Below are 25,421 nucleotides of genomic sequence, written 5' to 3'. Positions count from 1 at the left end.
GATTTCACACGCAATGCATGCACAAATAAGTTAACCCTGCCCGGGGTGCATTACTCGTCACTGAGCTGGCTCAAGCCTGTTCTGAATGTGTATATGTGTACCTCTGATAAGCGTCTGCTTCTTCTCCAGACAGTCCCTCTCTGTCTCAGAGATCTCCCTCTTGTTGTCTGAGATGATCCTCTTCAGTGTGGTGTCCAGGTAGTTCTTCTGCTTGGACAGGAAGGTCTCCTCCTGAAACACAGAAAAGAAAAAGGCAGAAAGTTAACATTTAGGCCTGACGTCGAAATAAATGTAAAAAAGTCTTCTGAAAGAATATATGTTCAAAGTTTTGTGCCGCATTTTCACGATTTTTCAAAAATAGCAGACCTACAAGCTCGTAGCGCGCCACTCGGTGGCGCGCTATGAGCTTGTAGATCTGCTATTTTTCAATAGTTAAAACACCAAAAGGGGTTCCCGTACAGAATGGGTTAATATCTCTGCTGTCGGGAAGAAACCACCTATAACTCCACAATGTCAAATGTTCAGGATTTTTTCAGGGAATGAAGAACATCTTATATTTTATAAAACAATATAATACAGCCTCATCAAAGTTGGTATTGTGACTTGTACATATTGTCAATTACTTGCATGAGAGGGGGAGAGGTGGCGGAGTTAGCTGCTTTAGCAGACGGTTTGAGTTAAGATTGTCCGAAGCGCTTTTTAATACTTTTCATTGGTTCATTGGTTTCTTTAACCAACAAGGGTGTTCAATAGCATTGATTCATGAAAATAAATAAATAAAATCCTCAAAAATGTTAGTTAGGCCCTTTCCTCCCGACAGTGACGGATTATACAACAGTGGTTCTCAAGATTTTTTTTTTCTTTTTTTTTTTTAAGATTTTTTTTTTGCGGCTTACGCCTTTTATTGATTTTTGAAGGGACAGACAGTAGGCTGACAGGAAACGGGAGAGAGATGGGGGGATGACATGCAGTAAAGGCCGTGTCGGGTCCGGGAGTCGAACCTGCGGCACACTGCGACTGGATTACCAGTCCGGTGCCCAGACCGTTACGCTACGGCCTGGGCCAAGATTTGTTTTTTAATCTCCTGACCACCAGCATATTTCGAACAACCCCCAGCTCCCCACAACGGTATAAATCAATTGGGTAAACGCTTACATCGGTCATCTTGTTCTGCTGGAAGGTGTTCATTCTCTGTTTCAAGGATTCATTCCGCTGCTTCCTGGACAGCTTCAGCTTTTCCACCGATTGCTTTACCTACATTAAATGTTCAAGAGCACGGGTTAGCTGCATTCAGCAGGATCTGTCATGTAATAAGAACATTCAAAGAGACCTTCGACGTGGAAGAGCTTATAATGAAAAAGACAGACAAATACATACCAGTACCCACACCCACACAGCAAAATCCCTAACAGTTAATTTAACTCAGAAGAGTGTACATTTTTGTACACTTACCAGAGATAAATTAACACTTTACTCTGTAGTATGCACAAAATCAAAAGATCCCAAATGGTTCATGGAACATTCGGGTTTGGGATCCTACTATACAATTTAGGCGTTTAGCAGACACTCTTAATCCAGTGCAATTGACAGTAAGCAAGAACAAAAAAACATGGTAATACATAAAATACATACAAAATAGTCATAGTCAGTGGAATATCTATCTAATGAAACTGTGTCTTAGGGCATTCACTTCTAGTCATTTTTACTAGTTGACTAGTTGCCTAGTTTACTAGTCGACTAGTTGTTTAACTACCTATTATGTATTTTTTGGAAATAAATCTTTTTAAAAACTGTGTACATTGGTGACTATAACTATAATCTACCTGATCTTGAGGCCTACAAAATCGGGAGAAAAAAATATACACTTTTCTTTTCTTATCAACTAGTCAACTAGTACCAACACGGCCGACTAGTGGATTTAATAGTCGAGTTGCTTAATGCCCTATTATGTCTACATAAAGTGCTATTTAAGTTACATAAGTTGCATACAGTACGCCTGTAGCCTAGGGCAAGTACTATGGCAAGTGCTATGGCCTAAGATGGAGTCTGAAGAGGTGACTGCGGCAGAAGATTGGGAGTGAGTCTGCAGGTGTGGAGCGTTGTCCCGGCGTAGGCCAGTAAGGAGGGAGTTGAACACTCAGAGCAGTGACACACACACACACACACACACACACACACACACACACACACACACAGACACACACACACAGACACACACCCCTCCCTTACACCTACCTCTTTCTTCTTGTGTTTCATCTGATCCTGGAACCTCTTGTGGTCCCGGTCCTGCTCGGTGCGGATGCGCTTGGTCTCGTCTCTCAGTTTGACGGCGTGGTCCGTCTCCATCTTCTCTATGGTCTGCTTCTGGTGCTTCTCCAGGCACTCCAGCTCCGTGTCGTAGTGCTTCTTCTTGGCCTGCGCGTGTGTGTGTGTGTGTGTGTGTGTGTGTGTGTGTGTGGGGGGGGGGGGGGGGAGGGGTGGTCAATACAATATCACCACTGAAGGTTTTTGTCAAGACCCCAATTATGTTCACCCTATCAATGAACATTTCAAAGAGCTTATGGAAATGTTGCAGTCATCAAAGTCATCAAAATGAGATTTAGTTTGCAGGTGATTCAGGGTGAGAGGTGATTCACTCTCCCCGTTTTGTACCACGTGAACTTATTATTTAATTATTGAACTTAGAAAAAAGCAAAAACTAAATAAACAATAATTGTTCGCAAATAATGAAAATAGCAGATCGGCTATAATAAGCTACGTAGATATGAATGTATGCCATTGCAATGTCCAGAAAGGTTTGCAATGTGTGAGTGCGTGCGTACGTGCATGTACCCAGGGGGTCCCATCTTTCATTAGACACAGGATACCAGATATGAACAAACTGCCCCCCAGCAGGAAAACATTAAAAACAAACAACACGAGACGTGTGTGTGTGTGTGTGTGTGTGTGTGTGTGTGTGTGTGTGTGTGTGTGTGTGTGCGTGCGTGCGCACTCACGTTCATCTCCTGGTCAAAGCGTCTCTGCATCTGTTCCTTCTGAGCCTCCAGTTTGGCGTTGAGGACGGCCTGAGCACGATGCTCCTCCTTCTGCAGGAGACGCAGCTCTCGCAGCTCCTGACGTCTACACACACACAAAGAAAGATGGAGTTGTCCGATTGGATTGTTTGGGTTGATGGGTTCTCAAACTACGGGTATGACGTCGTCATCATCCTGCTAAATACCTAACCGACACTGACTTCGCTGATGACATCGCGCTTATCAGTCAATCATTTGGAATACACTCAGGCTCTCCTTCAGTCTCTTGAGCAGGCCTCCAACTGTGTTGGTCTTTATCTCAGCGAGACGAAAACTGAATACGTAAATATATGCAAATCCAACAATAACCACATTATAAAAACACTTAACAACACTCCTCTGAAACAGGTTGATGACGTATTGAAGTATTTGGTTTCATATATATCTTCTTCCCAAAAGGACTTTCAAACTAGGAAGGCTATGGCCTGGTCAGGCTGCAATGACATGCATAAGATCTGGTCATCCCAGCTTAGTAAGATGTTAAAAGTAAAAAATATTTAGGACGACTGTTGAGCCGATTCTACTCTATGGCTCCGAGACATGGACACTTTCAAAGAAACTAGAGAAACGGTTGGATGGCCTTCTAATGAGAGCGCAAAATCTGTCTTGGAAGAGCCACCAATCGACTAATCTAATATACACCAACCTTCCCCGTGTTTCTTCACTAGTCCGATCCAAAAGAACACAGTTTGCCGGCCACTGCTACAGAGCTGACAATGAGGTTATATCTTCCCTTCTTCTCTGGAGTCCTGCCTCAAAGCAGACCAGAGGTAGAAAACTGTCGTTCCCTGATGTCATCGCTAGGGACAAAGGCATCAGTAAGCAGGAACTGAGGATGGCATTGAAGGACCGGGAAGTCCGGCGTAATATTGTGAAATCCACGATCTCGAACACGGTTCGAAAAATGATGACGATGATGATGATGATGATGGGTATGACGAAGGTGATGTCAGTGTCACACAACTAAATGTATCGTTCCGAAAAGAAAAACTGCTTATTTTCTAGCAATTATACACCCCATGAAGCCTTGAATTCATGATTTCCTGTCCTGAGCCAATATTTTGATGACCGGCGGCCTCTCTGGTATAGGAGACTCAAAGAGTCTCCATTGAGTCTCAATTTATTGGCTCAGGAATGCGACAAAAACTATTTATTTTTTATTGTAACTGATACAAAATAAATGGTTTCTTGGGTGAACTACAACTAAGTATTTTTTATTCGTTTTTGTAAGGTTCTGCAACATAGTCTATATACAGTATGCATCCATTCACAATGTTAACATAGGCTATATACAGTATGCATCCATTCACAATGTTGTAAATGTATTTTCTAATGATGTTCCTAGTCAATGCTACCAATGTATGCTGTATTTGCTGGGTGGCCAAAAATGGCAAAACAAAATTATAAAAATAGTTTGACACAGCAGAGGCAAGGAAGCAACCAGGTGCTCAGGAGGTGTGCAGGTATACAAAGTATACAAATAGTAAAAATCGGGATAACACATCTATAGAAAAAAACGGAGATCCGGGCACACTTAATAGTTCAAAAGGAGGAAAACAACTTTATTGAACATAGGTTCAATAAAGTTTTCCTCCTATTTAACTATTAAAGTGTGTCAGGGTTTGACACAGGCTGAGGCAAGCTGAACTGAAAACCACATATATTAAATGTCCTCAGCTACCACTAGATGGCACTGGTAGTGCACTATGAATGCTTTAAAACGTTGTAGTGTGCATTATGTACATCCATTGGAGTGCCACTCAGGACAGGAGTGGCAAACACAATATACAGTACAATAGACACCACTGGATCACATGTCACCATCAAGTACATGTCTGACATTTGAAACAAAGCGAGAGTTATGATTTTAATCGACCTCCTGCTTCAATAGACAAGAGGACATGATGGGGCATGTTGTAATTGTAATTTCATGCAGATATTTTTAGTCGCATTCCTAAGCCAATAATTTGTGACCTACTCTCCGGTAGTTGTAATCGTGTGTCGATCAAGAGATTGCCTCTGACAATATGGCAGCCGCGTTGATGCATTGCTCCAATGAATATCAGCAGCTACAGAGACATACAGCGATAAGTCTACTTAAAGAATAGTCAAGTCACTCTTGGTTGATCAAATGAAGCTTTAACAGTGAAGAATGCTCAAATTCAGGGGTTCTCAACCTGTGCGTCGCGACCCCTTGGGGGGGTCCCGAAATTGTTTTGAGGGGTCCCCAAATAATAATAAAAAAATGCAACCGAATGGCTGGAAAATGGAAATTAAGAGTTTTTCTCTATTATTAAGGTTATTGTAGCGGTCAATTTGTATTGGTGGTGGGGAGGCGGGGCGGGGGTCGCGAGACACGGCCAAAGCATTTCCGGGAGTCCCCAGCCAAAAACGTTGAGAACCCCTGCTCTAATTTAGCGCCGTGGTCTTTTTAATCCCCCAAACTCTGCTAACCAGTTCTAGGGACAAACTGACCTAACCTTGACACTAGACTAAATGGCAGTTCCCCAGACCGTATTTTGGACGTTTCAAATTATAACCCAAGTTTCCACCAAAGCTGTCATTTGTATACACTAATGTCAAAAGGCCTCGAAACCAAAAAGAGCAGCATTCCCAAAATAAGTTTGTTTAGTGAAAGGGACGTCCCAACGTAGGTCAGCCCCTCGCCAAACAATGGACCAGAGCTCATGGATTCCTTAGCCTCACAAAAGAGAAAACGACAGGGTACAGAAAATGAATATCCACAGTGGCGTGTTCGAATGCACAAAAGACAGACAGGCAGAGACAGAGAGCCCAGCTACTGTATGTATACACCGGGATGAACCAAGTGCTTTGATTCGTAACCGTAATCGTACATTTCAAGGACACACCGTTTGATATGAATTAAGAGATACCACCAACTCCCAATTTTGACACGGCCCCCTCCCTTTTGGAACTCACTCCCGGCTCACATCAAAGCCCCGTTCGAAACCTCCCTCAAAACACACCTTTTTTCAGACTCACATTCCCCACCTAATTCCAATCGCCGTCTTTTTTCATGTTTTCTTTGCTTCATTTTTAGCCTTTTAACTAGTTATTACTTTAATAAAGTTGTATAGGCCTATATATGTTTTGTTCTTGTGTAGTGACTTTGAGTACCAAGAAAAGCACTATATAAATTGGATGTAGTATTATTATTATCATCTAAACTAAAGTCTTCACTATTAATTGAACTGTCAATGCCTCCATCTGGTCCCGTGAGAGTCCATCTGGTTCCCAACTATCAGTCATCCAGATGGAACCTCTCCTCAAGGACCCCTGGGGGGTTCCGGGACCCCACGTGTAGAAGTGGTTCTCAAACTGTGGGTCGGGACCCTAATGATTGGGTCTCTAGATGATTTGCTTAATGTTCAACAAACTCTACTATCTATCTATACCGTACAAGCTCACTGCGGTGAGCTTGTAGATTTTCCACAATATTTTGATTCTTTTGGGGGAGGTTCACGAACGGACAGTTTGAGAATCACTGGTCTCCAGGGTACACATTGTGGAGAGGAGGAGCAGAGGGCAAGAAAGACGGACCCCATCAACCAGTTTACCTGAGAAACCTCATCTCCTCGTCCTTCTTTTCATCGTCCTTGATGATCTTGGACGTGGTCACGCTGACCTCCACGCCGTCCACCACAAACTTCCTGGTTCGCTTCAGAGTCTTACTGGAGAAACGGGAGTCCTGTGGGTGGGGCGGGTGGGGGGGTTCGCAGGGAAGGAAAAAATAGCGGTGAATATGCGGGAGGTTAAGGATGGCAACATGCAAAATTTACTAATTTTGAATAAAGGTAATTTATTAATTTTCTTGACTTCATTGACATTTCTAGCTGTTCTATCATTTGCCTTTACTTAGTAAGTAGCCTTGCCGAGCCATGAGGCCCATAGGGCAGGAGCCTATCTCCTGTTTCTGTAGCGTGAGGCATCTTGATGTACAAGTACACCCCCTGGACATGACGCTAGTACAGAGCTTTTCAACAGGTGGTCCATGGACCACTGGTGGTCCGTGAAGGTATTTTATGTGGTCCCTGACCATGCAAAGTTGCGAAACAGAGTGCACTAAATGACCTGGTGACGTATGATGACACGTCAATCATACGTGAAAAAAGTACAAAAACATGCACATCCAACCCAAAGTTGGGCAGGTGCCGAGCGGCGAGTAGTATACGCTCGGAGACGCTCGCACACTGTGGGCTCCGATGCTGTGACAAGTGCCTTTATTTGCACAAATAGGTGACTGTAGTGTAACTGACACGTCATGTTGTAATTTACTGGAAAGTTGGATGTCAAGAACTTCCTCTTGACTCGCCCCACACACTGTACGGGATTGACTGGTTGAGTCACCATTATTAGGAAATGTGCCAATATAACCAATATAATAATACATAATGGCTGTTAAGGGGAACACAACAGTGGTCCCCAGACCCCAGTGGTCCCTCAGTCAGGGTGGTGGTCCCTGGTTCATAATCAGTTGAAAATCCCTGCGCTAGTATGTCGCAGGCACACTCACTTCATTATTATTGATGATTATTTATCCAAAATGTTACTGTGAAAGAAACCGTAGTCGTCCCCACAATTATCATCACGGAGGTATTTGGTAAAAAAAAAACATTGTGATATTAGATTTTGTCAATTTCCGAATGTGGGCATGCCTTCATTTGACGTTTAGTGTGAGTGAGGGGTGTAATCGTGTACTGTCAATGTGATCGTGTACTGTAAATAGACAGTAGCCAATGGAGGCGTATTGAATAGTAGAGCATGCAGGTACAGTAGGAGCGCTGGCAGTGATCCCTCGCTATTCCTGCTAGGCTGGTTCTGCCTTACTGAACACCCAGGCACTGTCACACACTGTCTGTCACTGTAAACCAGGAGATTCATTAAGCACAAATACAGTCCGTGTTCGCATGACAACCGTAATCAATCAGCAGTATAGCCACCCACTAGGACACATTGCAGCTGTGTGAAACAATGGACAAAACAATGGTCTTTGTTCCACAAGTTGAGTGAATAGTTTGTCCCTACTGTATATAGCACCCACTTAGTGTCAGTGGTAGACAGTACAGTGGTGGGACCACGGTCAATTCTGGTTCACAACTCATCGTTTAACCCATTTTGACCCGAGATCAGATTCTAAAAATGTCTGCTACATCCTGACCCAAAATGGGTTAAGATCCCCGTTAACAAGTTTTGGTTTGGGTGACTATAATGTGACGAAGGCAGATGTAGTCATGCTGTCAAATACGCTTTCATTCCCATCATAAGAGGGTTGCATTATATAGAAGGCTCTCCATCAGAATTATATGCGGTTCTTTGGTCGTCGGTGTTGCAGGCCTGCAGTGAATTATCCTTGAAAGCACAAAATGCTGAATAATGATTATTCCTCATATCCCTTTATCTAATATATCCACCGAGTTCATTTACTGATCTGATGTGGTGAAATACACTCAGCAAACACTGGGCTAGTAACCCATTCTGACCTGAGATCAGATTCTAAAATTCTTCTTCTACATCCTGACAGTTTTCTGTTAAAAGCTATGTTTCTATGTCAGTCGTTCGATTTTTCTGAAATAGCAGACCTACAAGCTCGTAGCGCGCCACTCGGTGGCGCGCTATGAGCTTGTAGATCTGCTATTTTTTTTCAATAGTTTAAAGCACAACATAATGCTTATTTAAAAAACATATTTTTTATCCCACGATTTTGTAACCCATTTTTCACCCCTGTGTCAATCATCTAATGTGATCCTGGGCTCTACACACCCTCCACCAACCTGGGGAGAGCAACGGACTTAACTCATGCTTCCTTCATGCTTGAGTGTCCAAGTTGCTCCTTTACACCTGACAGGGGGGAGTTTCCCTGGTTGGACGTAGCGCATGGAAGGAACATATTATTCCAACCAGTTCCTTTCCCCTCCATCAGACCTTCTAGCTGTGAGGCGACAGCACTACCAACTGTGCCACCGTGCTCCCAAGCACAACATAACGCCAACACCGAAAGGGGTTCCCGCCCAAAATGGGGTAATCACTTCTTATGAGACAAACAGACAGTAGAAAGAAGGAAGAGTGGAAGTAGAAGAAAGCAATAAAGGAAGCATGGCGTGCCTCAGTGTCCTGGTATTCAGATGGATCAGATCAATAAAGGAAGCATGGCGTGCCTCAGTGTCCTGGTATTCAGATAGATCAGATCAGATCAATAAAGGAAGCATGGCGTGCCTCAGTGTCCTGGTATTCAGATAGATCAGATCAATAAAGGAAGCATGGCGTGCCTCAGTGTCCTGGTATTCACATAGATCAGATCAATAAAGGAAGCATGGCGTGCCTCAGTGTCCTGGTATTCACATAGATCAGATCAATAAAGGAAGCATGGCGTGCCTCAGTGTCCTGGTATTCAGATAGATCAGATCAGATCAATAAAGGAAGCATGGCGTGCCTCAGTGTCCTGGTATTCAAATAGATCAGATCAATAAAGGAAGCATGGCGTGCCTCAGTGTCCTGGTATTCAAATAGATCAGATCAATAAAGGAAGCATGGCGTGCCTCAGTGTCCTGGTATTCAGATAGATCAGATCAATAAAGGAAGCATGGCGTGCCTCGGTGTATTCAGATAGATCAGATCAATAAAGGAAGCATGGCGTGCCTCAGTGTCCTGGTATTCACATAGATCAGATCAATAAAGGAAGCATGGCGTGCCTCAGTGTCCTGGTATTCACATAGATCAGATCAATAAAGGAAGCATGGCGTGCCTCAGTGTCCTGGTATTCACATAGATCAGAGCATGGGACAGGTCTGTATGCCAAAACTAGTCCAAACCCTGTGATGTCATAGCTTCTCTTTGGCGGCAACGAGCCAATCTGCAGCCTGTACTGTACATCAGCCAATCAGCAGCCTGTACTCAGCCATGTCAGTGATGAGAGGCCAGCTGAACAAATACAGTGTGTGTGTGTGTGTGTGTGTGTGTGTGTGTGTGTGTGTGTGTGTGTGTGTGTGTGTGTGTGTGTGTGTGTGTGTGTGTGTCAGACAATGTAGCTACAGGGACCTACTTGTCTTTATAGTATACTGTCAAGGTCCACTGGGTTGTATAGTGATGATGATTGTGTGTGTGTGTGTGTGTGTGTGTGTGTGTGTGTGTGTGTGTGTGTGTGTGTGTGTGTGTGTGTGTGTGTGTGTGTTAAGTACACAGTAACAGTGTGTTCAGAGGACTGGGGGGGGATCTGTCACCCAGCTGCTGTGTTTGGCTTTGAGGCTCTGTGTGACTCCACCACCCCCATCTATCATCACAAACACACTCTCTCTCACACACACACACACACACACACACCTGATGTACTGTATGGACATATGTGGGCTTGTACACAAAACTACACATGCATGCACAAGTGTGCCTGCGTGCGTGTGTGTGTGTGTGTGTGTGTGTGTGTGTGTGTGTGTGTGCATGTGCGTGTGCGTGTGCGTGTGCGTGTGCCTGCGTGCGTGCGTGCGCACGCACGCACGCACACACACAGAAAGTCTATCTCTGTCCTAAACCACAAACACAGGCAGTCTATTCACCGCTGTCTAAATGGCCTGCTGAATAATGTGTTCTGGAAGAACTTGCATATCGCAAACAGACAACTGCGCACACACACACACACACACACACACACAGTCAACAGGATTCCAATCATGGTCTGTCCATAAGCGTCCAGAAGCGCTGAGGTCACAATGGGCTGTATAGAAGCTTCCATTCACGGCGCTGAATAGTGAATAGCACCCACACAAAGGTCACCATTGGTCTTAATGAATGGAAAATGTTGCATATTTTGCTTCAGAGGGCTTGGTATCCGACAATAAAATAGACTCACACTTCTCTCCATCTCCATCCCCACCCCCTCTCTATCTCTGCTTGTTAAATTATCCCACTGTGATACTCGTGGGTTTTTGTTGCTATGAAACCTTGATATTGCCTGAAGTTTCAGGATACATTTCAAGAGGATGATACTGGCATGATCCGGTTTGGTCAGCTTATTGAGTCCTCTCTGCTATTTTGTGTGCGAGTGCGTGCGTGTATGGTATAACATTTAGCTCTAGTGTTATGCTGCTGTAATATTTTATCTTGTGTTGTAAAGCACTTTATAACCTCGCTGCGAAAAGTTATAAAAGTTTATTATCATTGCCATTATTTATTATAAATGCTTTCAAATACATTTCCTCAATGCAGCTCGACTAAATGAATAACAGCTCCACATTAAAGAGAAGAGCCTCAGCTAGTTTCATTCCCTGACCCCACCCCTCCCGTTCAGGGCGTTATGTGAGAGTCATGCTTAATGGAAGACAGGCTACACTCTGTTTAAGAGAGAGAGTACACACCCACAGTCCAAAACACAACACGCTATACAGTCTCCACGGACACACATCGTCCGCTTTCCAAGGAGGGGGGCCCACCAGCCCGTTATCCAGCTACCGTGGGTCAGCGTCACACTTCTAACACTAGTGTTACGCCCCCGCCCATTTGGTCAAGGGGCTGTTCTGTGGCTCATGTACATATTTACCCCCAAAATAGAGTTGACAAAGAAATTAACCACAGCGTGGAGTGACCACAGTGGAATATACGTCCACTCACACGTCACAAAGCGTCTAATTTGAGGGTGGTACAGTAAGTGTTAATGTTCAAACTGACAGGTTAAGTTTGACACGCACCAGCAGTACTGGTACAGAGCACTGCACAGGCTTAATGAAAAGGGAAAACCCAACACAACCGGCTTTTATTGCATACTCATGAGTTTACTTATCTATATCATCAGTCACTGTGTGTCCTATCCTGTTTATCTATATGGTTCTCCAAATAAAAGGTAAGAGGGACATGATGATTATAAGCTGGTTTGATATGACCAGCTTTAATAGTCAAACGCTGTCAGCAGGATATTGCTGACGCGCGCACATCAGAATCCACAGAGAGCGTCACATCCACAGAGTGCAAAAAAAGAGACCGGGTCCATTTTGACATTTTACACTCAAGATTTGACGAGGCACATGCCACGTAGATGAATGTGCGCAGGACAACTGACATAGAGTTTTTAGTGTGCATTTGTGTGCATTTGTGTGCGCGTGCGTGTGTGTGTGTGTGTGTGTGTGTGTGTGTGTGTATGTGTGTGTGGACTTGCAGTACCTTGACAGAGAGTGAGATGGTGTCCTTGCTGTGCACCGACATGTCCAAGCTCTCCGACACCAGGCTCCCGGCGTCCGAGTAGCGATGGCTGGGAATCCTCCCGTTGCTGCGGGGTGGCGACATCCACTCCGCGTTGTTGGACCCTATGGACGCACTCCGCTCGGGACCATTTCTGAGGGTGCCGTTCAGCCCGGAGCGAGGCGCCGGTACCGGGGTGGGAGTGGGGCTCGGGGTGACGGGGGTGATGGTGGTGAACGTGGCGGTGGGGGCGGCGGGGGTAGCTAGCGCTAGCTCGCGGTCCGCGGCGGGGCCAGTGGTGTCCTCCTCGGACACCGGGACCTTAATGGGGACCTCCGGTTGGTTGGCTGGTTCCATGACAATGTCCACGCTCTCCTCGGAGACACGCTCTCCTCGGAACAGCCGCCGCGACGGCGTCTGTTGTTCCGTCTCCGGCGTGTCCACCACCTTTAGGGGTTGAATTCTGTTTCGTTACTCGTGCATATAAATTGTAAATTCTAAAAAATGTCTTCTACATCCTGACAGTTTACTGAAAAAGCTATGTTTCTATGTCAGTCGTTCTTCGATAAAAAAAAAATAGCAGACCTACAAGCTCGTAGCGCGCCACTCGGTGGCGCGCTATGAGCTTGTAGATCTGCTATTTTTCAATAGCTAAAGCACAACATAATGCTAACACCAAAAGGGATTCCGGCCCAAAATGGGTTAAAGCTGCTATAAGCAATATCTTTTCGATTTGCCTGTCCTGATTGGTTAGTCATTTCGCCTTTCGGCAGGCTTTTTTTTTTTTTTTTGACCAATGACAAAGCTTCTAACAAAATCTTTGAATGCCGATTGTGGCCCCTAGATGTGTCACAGAGACTAAAATTTTTGGGAGCGTTTTACTCATTGTTGGCTGTCCGAATATCAAAAACAAAACTAAAATCTTTAAAATGTTGACATATTGCTTATAGTTACTTTAACCCTTTAACAAAAAAAAAGTTATCCCACGATTTTGTAACCCATTTTTCACCCGGTGCCAATTGCCTAAGCTCTCAAATTAGCTCCAAATTAAAATGACTATTCGTCTGAGATTTTTGGATGTTTGATTTATTATAAACTAAAATCATTGTTGGGACATACACATATCATTATACTGCTGTCACCAAATGAATAAAAGAGACGATCTTTCCCCAATATTATACTTGGAGGCGTGGGAAACACCACCCCTATGAATATGACATAAATGCTAAGACGTGTGCCTTGTGAAAATTGTCCAATAGTGTGTTGCGCAGTCAGAAGAAACAAGGAAACAAGTCGAACCTTCTCCTCCTCCGAGCTGGGACTGATCTTCCCGTCCTCGATGCCAGAGTCCGAGCTCGAGGTCTTGGTAGACGCCTCGCTCTCCGGCTTGTCCGAGTCCATGACCTCGTCGGCGAGCTTGTCCACCAGCTCCTCCTCCTGGTCGTCCTGGGGGGGGGTCTTCAGGCGGGGCATGGGAACCGGGACCACCACCACACCTTTGTCCAGGTGCTGATCCACCGGGGTGCTGGGACGGGCCTCCTCGTCCCTGGGGACCGGGGTGGCCGTGGTGGGTGAGGGCGTGGTGGGGCTCGGGGGGTCCGGAATGGGCTCTCCTTCCATACTGGTCTGACTGGTCTGGCATGGCTCCTTGCCCGGTGACTGAAATGAGATTCGCGAGGACAAAAAGAGAAAGAAAGGGCATCATTGTCATCATGCACGAATATGAGAAGGACCACAATGGTAATAAGCATTTTTTGTTCAAAACGAACTGACCGTGCAAACTCTGGCAGCCAATCTAAGCTTCAATCGGAATAGAATATGACAAATCGGACAGATCCGTCTTGATCACATGACTATATAGATGCTGTGTACCAATTTGCATGATGTTTGGACAAAATATGTAGGAGTGTCGGAGTGATGTAAAAAAATGTGTAGCAAAAATCGGCTTCCTGGTGGCGCAATAACAGGCAGATCAGAAAGACGTGGAGCAGAGGTTCTGCTCTGGCATCCAAGGCGTGTGTGTGCACAGGACGGACAGACGGGGTGAAAAGCATAGTCTCTCTGCCACGCCTTTGGCCTGGTGGAGACAATAAAAACAGCTACTGAAAGCCTCCATGTTAGCATCTATGCTATTGGTCTCGTCCAAGGTGCTAATGTTTTTAGTATGCCCAAAAGCTAATGGCCGAGGTCCTCTGAGCTTCACACTAGTACAGCGAGGGGACCATTGACAATAAATAGCTCTGATAATTACCGAAGTGAAAGGGCAGTTAAAATGATGGCTCACAATATGTAGGAATGGTGACTATCCGGAAGCAGTATGTGTACAGGAGCCTGGTGGGTTATTAGAGGACCGTCTGTGAGGGTCAACATTGACGTTAAATTAGAGGTCCGACTTACCCGTGAACTGTTTCCGTCTTAAACGATCCCTTCAAACGCTTACCGCTGAAGTAGGTTTTAAAGCTTGTGAAGAACAGAATGGCACTTCAAAATAATTGCATGATCATTTTACAGCCATTGCCGACTGGCAATTCTGCCTCTTGAATTATCTCTCTGCTGTCTTCCCTAGAATGGAGTCAATGTCGTCACATCTTTATGATGGGCCCTCTAAAAAACACCACTGTCTGGCTGTATAATATATGATGGATTGCTGGGAGGAACTGCACGTCTAACTCACTCTGGCTGAGGTCCAAGACCTTTAGTGGCTGTTTACGACTAGCAACCCTGCGTGTGTCTCTGCGTGTCTGTGTGCATTTGAGAGCGTTGGCACTTGTCCTCTGGGAGACAAGATGGGAGAGTGAAAGAGATGAGATTCAAACGGCGAGGCAAAAGTGTACTGCAAACCTTCTCCGTTTGCTGATCACGAAGATGTAAACTATAAGTGAAGATTGTGAGACACAGCGGAACGCCTCGTCTAGACAGAGGAACGCAGCATGAATATGAATGTGGCCTTTAACAGCCTGGGGGATCATCAGAACCATAATCTAGCAAGGCCGTAAAAGCATAATCACCCATTAGAAAATGATTGGGAGGGCTGTTTCTTTCAACTGAAAATGTTAATGTGAGGATTGGAATAATAAGGCGACTAACAGATAAAATTTGATGGTGAAATTATGAATCCTGTTCAACGGTAGTGAGGTTGGTAAACATGTTTCATGCCCTAGGATCACAGGTCTACCTTTTAAAATATATATCTATTAGAAATATACTGGAGTTGTGCGATGAATCAAATATTTTCCCTACTCAACACATTCCTCAGAAACAACATTTCCACTTACCAAAATACATTTTCGGGTGGAGATTGGTGTCGGGCCAGCAGCATAATGTATGTTGTTTTACATTCAGTAAACCACGGCAGGACCCTGTCTAAATAACTCAACTCAGTCACAGGCTAGGAGGTGACAGTGTATTCTATACATTATTATTACACAGTAAAAAGCATACCGTCAACTCTGAGAGTGTACAAAAGGGACCTTTTGTACACTCCAAGTACACTCAGGATTTGACGGTGCAGTTGGACCCAGAGTATAGCGCCTATATTTAGCTGTGCTACTGTTGGCTGAATGGCTGTGTTCCGGTCTCTGTCCTTTGTTTGTGGTTACGGGCACAACGATACTGCGTCACTTTCTAATCGAGTGCCCACCATTACATGCTCGAGGGAACCGTCGGCCCTTCTTGGCAGGCGGAACGCTGCATGCAGGGCCGTAGGACCTTCCAAGGACACCACCGGAAAGGCCGTGTTTACAAGAGACGGCGAGCACTCCGCGAAGGTCAACGAGGACTTCAAAAGAAAGGACACGTTGAGGTTTTTGGTCGGAGGAAGCGCGCGTTTGTGTGTGCGCGTGTCCCTCACATCGTTCTGCGGCCTGTAGAGTTCAACGTTAACCCATTATAACCCATTTTGGGCGGGAACCCCTTTTGGTGTTAGCATCATGTTATGCTTTAGCTATTGAAAAATAGCAGATCTACAAGCTCATAGCGCGCCACCGAGTGGCGCGCTACGAGCTTGTAGGTCTGCTATTTTTGAAAAGTCGTAAAAATGTGGTGCAAATATATATTTCCGAGCGAACATTTTTAACTAAAATATTGGCTTCTGGGGGGTCCCTGGAACTACATATTTTGAGATGGGGGTCCGTGGCCCAATAGAGATAATTCTGGGGGTCCTTGACATGAAAAAGGTTGAGCACCACTGACATAGAAACATGGGTTTTTCAGAAAAATTTTAGGATTTAGAAGCCTTTTTTTTTTAATCGACCTCAGTCCAATATGGGTTAAGACCGGGAAAGCATCTTTTCTATTTTTAGCTAAAAGGCATTATTTGATACTAAAGCTTAAAAGACAAACTCCCAGGTCTACCAAGACCAGTCAACCCTACGAAACCTCAGACCACACACACCAAGACAACTCCAGACCTCGGAGAGTGACTCAAGTATGAGACGGAACAAAATGATTGAAGCATATGTCAACTGATGACATAATAATATAGGATAGCGGATCTCAAAGCATGGGTTTTTTCACCCTAAAAATCATACCGGGGCGGAGATCCCAATGGGGATCGAAAACAAATATATACATGGCACGTTGTGAGCCATCTGACGCAGTTTGGCTGAGCACCATTAACCACCAGTATGTGTGTAAGAATGACCACCAACCCATCCCAAAATGGGACAGGCTAGTGGGACGGGTGCCCACAATGGGTTTCCTTCATCCACAAGGTACAAATCCACATGTGGATCCTTGGCTGAAATAGTAGAAGAATCCCCATGCAGGAGGATTCAACATGCATAGTGGAATGTAGATAGGGAAGAGTCAAGAATCACACTCGACTTCAGTCTAGACTATTGCTATGGCGGCCTGCTATTAGTTTAGCCTTTTCTCCGTAGAAGTACAACTTCATGCAGTTAGATAACAAAACAGAATGCCTAGCTAGCTGCCTTAAATATTAATTATTACACACCAAGTACTGTATGACATCTATGGGGAAATGCAAAAAACACAAAAACACACACCCGTGTGAAGTGAGGGGCGCTCTTATCATCGTACATGTCGATTTGCTCGTCCATATATGACGTAAATTCTCCATTCATTGTCAATGGGAATTTAATGTTTGTGTAAGACTACACTAATAGCTGAATATAGGAGGGGCTAAAAAAAAGAAACAGGTGGAAACATGGAACTTCTGATCATTGTACACAGAGATTGAGCTCAATCGCCAAGCTTTACAGGAATGGACGGCACACTTTCCAAATAAACAACAAACAATAAGATTACAAACGAACAAAGGAAGAATGGAAAGGGGAGTAAGGAGAAGGGGAGGGCGTGGGGGGTGCAGTTGACGTACCACGGTGAGGGTGAGTTCTGCGGTGTCGTCCTCCTCGCCTTCCTCTCTATTGTCTTCTATTTCCTCCATGACCTCAGCCTTGGCCTCTGCCACCAGCTCCCGCAGCGGCCGGTTGGTCGTTACCGAGCTCACAAAGGGGTGCTGTGAAACAGAAGTCACTATAGTTAGTAGAAAATACAGCATGGCGACTTAAATGGTATTTTGGTGGTGTTGTGGTGTCCTAATACAGCAGTCACAGACCCCTGAATCGACCGTGGAATGGAACCCCCAAAACCACCGTCCTAATGGACGACAAATGCATGTTATGAATCTTAAATCAGACACATTGCTGAAGCTCTCTTTTTCCTCAACCCTGCTCTGAAGTAAACAAACAATACTGTCTCCACTTTGACTCGCTTTCACCCCACTCTCTCCCCCGCTATCCTCCCTTTTCAATGTATGCAAACATAATATTTACAGGTAAACATGGATAAAGAGGCTGCAATGCATGCAACCACAGGATAAACATGCCAAACGACCACATACTGTACAGTACAACCAGTTGCTAGCTGGGTGCTATATGCTGACAACAAAGAAGATTCATTCATTCATTCCATGCGTACAATAGCTTGTGCTTGAGGGAGGGGAAAAGTCAAACCATCACCACGAAGGCTTTACTTTAGTTTAATGAGACCATTTAACCTGTACCGAAATGATAAATGAACAATCACCACAAACTGTGGGAGGGAGGTTTAAGACACGTTCAGATATGACAACGGGAGAGTATGTCCACCACACATGCGCGCGCACAGTTAGAAAGAAAGAAAATAAACTGCCACAGTCATGCACATAGCTTCAGGTCATGACAATGGAGAGACTTTCAATGTGGTAGAATCTTTATCCACCACCTGGCAGCTCTGAAACCCAAAGACACAATGTCTATCATCTAACAAACGGACATCAGAAACATAATGGAAAATGTGCAGATGAGCTTGAATACATGCGTGTACACAAGGCAAAGAGGTGGGTCAAACGAGGCAGTGAAGAGGCAGGCGTGCTGGGCATAAAGGCTAAATGAAAAGGCCTAGTGCAGCCGAGATAAAGGACGTATCTATTATTTAGCAGATTTTCACTATGGTGTAATTTAATTGCCACAGCTGGTAAAGGGGGAGGCCATGAAAGGGGATGAAGCTGTGTGTGTGTGTGTGTGTGTGTGTGTGTGTGTGTGTGTGTGTGTGTGTGTGTGTGTGTGTGTGTGTGTGTGCGCGCGCGCGCGCGCGCGCGCGCGCGCGCGTGTGCGTACACTTCTGCTGGGTCCTGTCCATGAGGACCATATTAGCTCTAAGCTTTTAACTTCTCCAGTGACAAACAACATTTATACCCAACAATGAGTCAGGTAAATGTGCCTAAACCACTACTAAGCCACTGCACAACAGAGGCTTAGATGGGCTGTTAACAAACGTGGGTAAGACCATGCTCATCATGCCATGCAATTGGTCGCAAAATGACCAAATTGCACAATGTAAAAGTCAGTTTTACTGAGTAAATAACAAACTATAGATATTCATAATCATAAAGGTACATTCCACCAGAGAAACCTTATTTCAAATTCAAACCACCCCCAGGTCTCTCTCTCATTGACGTAATACAACAGAGAGAGAGGAAAACAGCAAAGCTCAACTGTATAAACTGTATATAGTACTATATACTGTAGGCCCATTGTATTTTTCAGATGCACACTTTGAGACCATACAGTGCGTTTTAGCTTACCTCGGGAGGTCAGAGGGAACCCACAACCTTGAGGCTTAATGCCAATGATCTACAGTTCCAAGGTCATTTACTGACGGGGGCATTCAGCTGAAATGATTGAGCCTCCCCAAACAGCACAGCACCACTTCCTGAGTGCTCTCTCACGGACTAAAGGAGACCAGCTTCAAGACTTTGAGACACAACACAGAGGGCCTTGGGGTGACTCAGACTAATCCGTGATCTTGTCTTCATCATAGTTGCTAGTAATAGTACAGTAGGTGCAAGGTTCAAGGTGATTTACTGTCATACCCTCAGTGGAGGACAAAGTACTCATTAAAATATTAATAATGAAAATAGCAGCCCTACAAGGTCACATGTTGCATCTTGACACGTCTGCTATTTTCACTATTTTAAATACGGCTTAATGCAATTAGTTTTACATTCTTAGAAAGGTAGTAGTCAAAAGTGCAATATCTGTCTTTGAAATGTAGAAGTAGAGTGAAAAGTCATACAGTAAAGTCTCCAAAAATGTAAATACTCAAGTACAGTAGTAACATACTGTACTTACTGTCTACATCTACAATGGCATACCAGGCACGGTGTACCACAATAAAGCAAGTAGCAACAGGCAGTGAAATGCTGTCTGTTAAAAAGAATCACACCCGTGTGAAGTGAGGGGCCTTATCATCATACATCATCACATTCCAGCGTCCTCAATTGTCTGTTCTCACTTTTTATCCTCAATTACGTACATTGCCCAGCCAATGAAATTATCGCTATGGGGTGCTCAGCCAATCCAATCGTCACTACGGGGTGCTCAGCCATTCAAACCATCGCTATGGGGTACACACAAACACACAAAGCTGGACATAGGAGGGGCAAAAAAGTGCATGGAATAAGAAGGTTCACAAAAACTCTGCAGTACCATCGTTAACCCATTTTGGGAATCCCTTTTGGTGTTAGCACTCTGTTATGCTTTAGCTATTGAAAAATAGCAGATCTACAAGCTCATAGCGCGCCACCGAGTGGCGCGCTACGAGCTTGTAGGTCTGCTATTTTTGAAAATTCGAAGAACCACTGACAGAATGGTCAGAATGGGATAAACATACTCAAGTGGCTTATATATCAAAATGTAGCTTCACATTGCTGACCACTGAACCCAGACCACCCCTGCTCAGACCAAAGCCCCATTTCTCACTGGAAGGAATCAAAGCAGGGTGGGAAAAAGGGCTGACGGTGTAACATGACAGCCCAAACGGGGCCTTATAGCGGTGTTGTTTTTGCAGACATTTTTTTTTATCTTAGACACTGCTCAGCAGAGCTTTAGGCCTGATTGTTTGATGTTTCCCAGTGCAATGGACCGGCGGACCGGGCCATTTTGGACTCTTACATGGACGGCTTGACTGGCGTCAGGGCGTGAAATGGTTCAAATAGGAACCACATGCGGGACCCGAGGACCAGCGGAGGGTGCAGACGGGGCACTGTGGTGCAGATGACCGAAAAACACCCCATCATCGGTTCTCCTCCATAAACACTCTAGAGCTGTGAACCCGTCTCTATGTGCAGGTACTTTTGTATTTAAAGAGTCCTCCTTACTCCTCCAGGGCGTAGTAGAGGCTCAGCCACCTGGTGTGGTCAAAGTGTGCGAGGAAGTCTCGCGTGTGTATTTTCAGTTTCTCAATGTGAGCTGCAGGTTATCGCTGGCGAGAGGCTGAATAGGTCTCTCTCATATTAGGACCATGTACCTGCCATCACACTGACTTTATATTCAATAGTCTCTCTCATATTAGGACCATGTACCTGCCATCACACTGACTTTATATTCAATAGTCTCTCTCATATTAGGACCATGTACCTGCCATCACACTGGCTTTATATTCAATAGTCTCTCTCATATTAGGACCATGTACCTGCCATCACACTGACTTTATATTCAATAGTCTCTCTCATATTAGGACCATGTACCTGCCATCACACTGACTTTATATTCAATAGTCTCTCATATTAGGACCATGTACCTGCCATCACACTGACTTTATATTCAGATTAGGACCATGTATCTTAGCCTGGTTAATAAACCAGACCGAATCAGCTGTTGGCAAAAATGAATTGCCTGCCGGCGGATTACGGTCTGGAGAGGCTCAATTGTACGCCCATTTCCTACACCAGAGAAATGGGGCGGTCAATCGGGACACGGTATGCAATATGGGCGGGCTTTGGTACAGTGACTTTCAATGCTTGAGACCTTTGACTGACAGTAGCTCTGACCAATTGCGTCAAAGAGAAAAGGTTTCAACCCGCTCCCCTGGAAATGAAATCCAAGCTGAGCCTCCCCAGACTAATATCCCGCGGTCCGTGCGATATTAGTCTGGTTTATTAACCAGGCTACATGTATCTGCCATCACACTGACTTTATATTCATATTAGGACCATGTACCTGCCATCACACTGAATTTATATTCATATTAGGACCATGTATCTGCCATCACACTGACTTTATATTCATATTAGGACCATGTATCTGCCATCACACTGACTTTATATCATATTAGGACCATGTACCTGCCATCACACTGACTTCATATTCATATTAGGACCATGTAACTGCCATCACACTGACTTTATATTCATATTAGGACCATGTACCTGCCATCACACTGACTTTATATTCATATTAGGACCATGTATCTGCCATCACACTGACTTTATATAACATATTAGGACCATGTAACTGCCATCACACTGACTTTATATTCATATTAGGACCATGTACCTGCCATCACACTGACTTTATATTCATATTAGGACCATGTACCTGCCATCACACTGACTTTATATTCATATTAGGACCATGTACCTGCCATCACACTGACTTTATATAACATATTAGGACCATGTAACTGCCATCACACTGACTTTATATCATATTAGGACCATGTACCTGCCATCACACTGACTTTATATTCAATAGTCTCTCTCTGTCTCTCTAAAATAATTACCTGGAAATGTAGAGTCAGGCAGTGATGAAGTCAGATTCAGTGTTTGTAATTGTAATGAGCTGTTGGCTGTGTGTCCACAGAAATAAAGAAAAAGAAAACCAATCCGGATATTATTATTTAGGAGGAAATGAGCCTTAATGGCACTGCAACTTAAAAAAATGAATGTGTGTCTTTTATTTTCATGTAATGAAGGAGGGGAAATTAATATTAAATCCAGAGAATAACTTTTTTGGATTATTGTAATGTTTTTTCTCCATGAAACTCCAAAAGAGTCATAGAGTATTAAAAGGATAGAGACTGATCTGGCGCGAAGCTCCGCCCCCCTCCACTATTCATGTCAGTGGAAGTTGCTCAGTGGCGTTTTGAAGCAGCCCGAAGGACCGCCAATTTCCGCCTTTTTGGGTGCATATCCGCATTGGACCACCAAACTTTGGTGGTCCAATGCGGAAGTGCAACCGAGCACTCAATGTTAAAGCCCAGCTGCACGGGGTTTCCTCGTCATGAATCCACGGGTCCGCCTGCAGTCCTTCCTCTTACCACTAGGGCCCAGCGCTTCAACGTTGGAGTGCCTCACTGGCCCCTTGGTAAGAGTCCCATGAGAGAAGTATCTATGTACAGAGTAAGAGTCCCCAGTGACCAGATGGTCTCCTGCCAGCCGCAGCCACGGTGACTGATAGTGTATCATGTCACTGTGTATACAACATTCCATACAGTGAGAGAGAGAGAGAAGAGAGAGAGAGAGGGCGGGTTGCACGCATCACACGCAGTGCTTCCAGGGCACGTTTGACAGTGATCTCTTGAAAATATTTTGACGACGGAGACTTTTATGTGGTTTTCTTTTGTCATTTCCTCCTCTTACGGACAGGGAGAGATGAAAGAGAGAGGGAGAGAGAGAGAGAGAGAGAGAGTATAATAAAGAACAAGAGGAGAGAGAAAGTAAGTGAGAGTGACTGAACCACATGCAGTTCTTCCATTTGAGGGAGATCTCTTGAAAATATGTTCAGGACGAAGACTTTTATCTGGTTCTCGTGCATCACTCCATCTTAAACTCAGACACTACATAGGAGAAGGATATCAAGTGGAACACAACCACCCTAAAGACTAATCATTGTGTGTATCAAGTGGTCTTGGTACAGTACATTGATTTATTGGAGATTCTGACTTTCAATGGTACATACATTTTATCATTGTATTGTTCCACTTTTTGCTTAGGCAATGCAAACGTATGTTTTCTCATGCCAATAAAGCCCTTTGAATTGGACCTACAGTGCTGATTGTGGATTAGCCACGATAGGACCACGTTTAAACTTGTACTACAACCGTTTTCCCAACATCGGGAGGGTTCCGGCAGTTCACTTGAATCATAAATATTTGACCCGACACCGACGTTCATGTTTCAAGGTTAGAAATCCTCAACTGGTGGTGGTGAAACAATGGCCTTTGATAGCCACACAAACGGCGGTTGAACGCTGCACGGTGCCGGCCCGGACTCAGCGGGACACATTTGCAGCTCAGTCATGTGGTGAAGCCATCTATTCAAAACGCAGCCCATCAGACGGGCGTGACAAGTTTACGGCGGGGGTGCGATAACCATCTTAAAACCCTCCGAACCGCGCCTCTCTCTCTCTCTCTCTCTCTCTCTCTCTCTCTCTCTCTCTCTATCTATCCCACTGGAGCGCACACACAGAATTCCCAGAAGGCCTCAGGGCTTAGGATATTCACCTCGCCCCTCCTAATTGGCCAGGGGTGGCCGTGTTCAGGCTTTCCAGACATGCCATTGGCTGAGGAAGAGGAATGTAAATAGCCGGCATTCCCTCAGCTGTGGGCTTCAGACAGGAAACTGTGGCTCTTGAATTTTAATTCTCTCTCATACACACCCAGTTCACTTTTCATTCCCGTATGCCCTTTTCCACCATTTTCATTGCCCTTCCTGTCATTTAAACGTTTAGCAATTTGTGATAAATCTGTTCCTCTTTGTCGTAACTGCCCTAGCGCGCGCTCTCTCACACATTTCCCCATTCTCAAATATTGAATGCATGGCTTAAAATAGAGGATTTACTGGTGATAAAGGCTGTGTGTGTGTGTGTGTGTGTGTGTGTGTGTGTGTGTGTGTGTAGGTGTGTGTGTGTGGGCGGGGGGGCGCACGCACACACACACACACACATACGCACGCACATAAGCATGTGTGTCAGTCTGAGATAAGGACAATTAGAACCTATGGCACACCATTCAACAAAGCGCTGAGTCGTACAATATTTATTAGTTATAGATGTTGCTCAGTGTGTGTGTGTTGGTGTGTGTGCGTGTGTGCTTGTGTGAGTGTGTGCGTGCATGTGTGTGCATGTGTGTGTGTGTGTGTGTGTGTGTGTGTGTGTGTGTGTGTGTGTGTGTGTGTGTGCAGTAGTAGGTACCTCCAAGAGCTGAGCTGCAGATGGCCGGGTTTCTGGGTTCTTATCCAAAGACTTCTTCAGGAAATCTTTAAAGTCCCGCGTCCTGAAAGTAAACACAGGGAAGAGGCATTAATCAAAGCGACGGGGAGGGGAAGGGGTGGTGAGAGACGAAGGCAGCGGGTGTCAGGCTGCTTGCTTTCAGATAACTCCTGACACGACAAACACTTCCAGGAATGCTGCGTCGGTGCTGTACAGTCGCCCCGGTAAATAGAGAGCTCTGCATTCAGCGTTTAGCTCCGCCATAAATTGAAGACGGCCCGGGACACTCAGGACCTCGTAAAATGTTTATGATAAAAGTGATTGGAAAAGCCACAGCTTAGCGCCCGTTAAAAGGCCTGTCTGGCTGGTGAGCTGTGGCTATAGGTTTTGGAACAGTCAGGGAGTGCAATGCAGGGCTGGAAGAGGAGAAAGAGATAATGACTCGTCTGGTGCACAGCCGAGTGCACGCGCACAAGCACTCTCTCTTAATATGACATAGAAATTAATTCAAAAAACCACTTAAGCCCTATATACTGTAGCTACTTTGTTTTACTCTGTGGAGCTCAAATACTGCTTAACAGTAAGGTAAAGATTGTTAGAGCTATCCAACATTTCGTGAGTGACAAATAAACCGCTATTTTGTCTACAGAGCTCAACTGTAGGCCCTACT

The 25,421-nt window shown here is 44.8% G+C and overlaps 1 protein-coding gene across 1 annotated transcript in view; it reads right to left on the bottom strand.

The window, feature by feature from the left end:
• The window catches only part of stk10 (serine/threonine kinase 10), a 69,189-nt gene that overhangs the window by 6,343 nt on the left and 37,425 nt on the right, over positions 1–25,421 (bottom strand). The window contains exons 7-15 of the mRNA XM_083778892.1: positions 24,734–24,815; positions 17,596–17,736; positions 13,557–13,916; positions 12,240–12,704; positions 6,653–6,783; positions 2,997–3,120; positions 2,236–2,415; positions 1,156–1,254; positions 102–231 (exon numbers count right to left, since the gene is read on the bottom strand). Of these exons, the coding sequence (XP_083635018.1) occupies positions 102–231; positions 1,156–1,254; positions 2,236–2,415; positions 2,997–3,120; positions 6,653–6,783; positions 12,240–12,704; positions 13,557–13,916; positions 17,596–17,736; positions 24,734–24,815 (1,712 nt within the window). The remainder of the gene's footprint in view (positions 1–101; positions 232–1,155; positions 1,255–2,235; positions 2,416–2,996; positions 3,121–6,652; positions 6,784–12,239; positions 12,705–13,556; positions 13,917–17,595; positions 17,737–24,733; positions 24,816–25,421) is intronic.

The sequence above is a fragment of the Protomyctophum parallelum genome, assembly GCF_964188405.1.
Source record: "Protomyctophum parallelum genome assembly, chromosome: 1".
NCBI classification, from domain to species: domain Eukaryota; kingdom Metazoa; phylum Chordata; class Actinopteri; order Myctophiformes; family Myctophidae; genus Protomyctophum; species Protomyctophum parallelum.
Note: the sequence above shows the minus strand (reverse complement) of the source record. Positions and strands in the feature narration are given on the sequence as shown.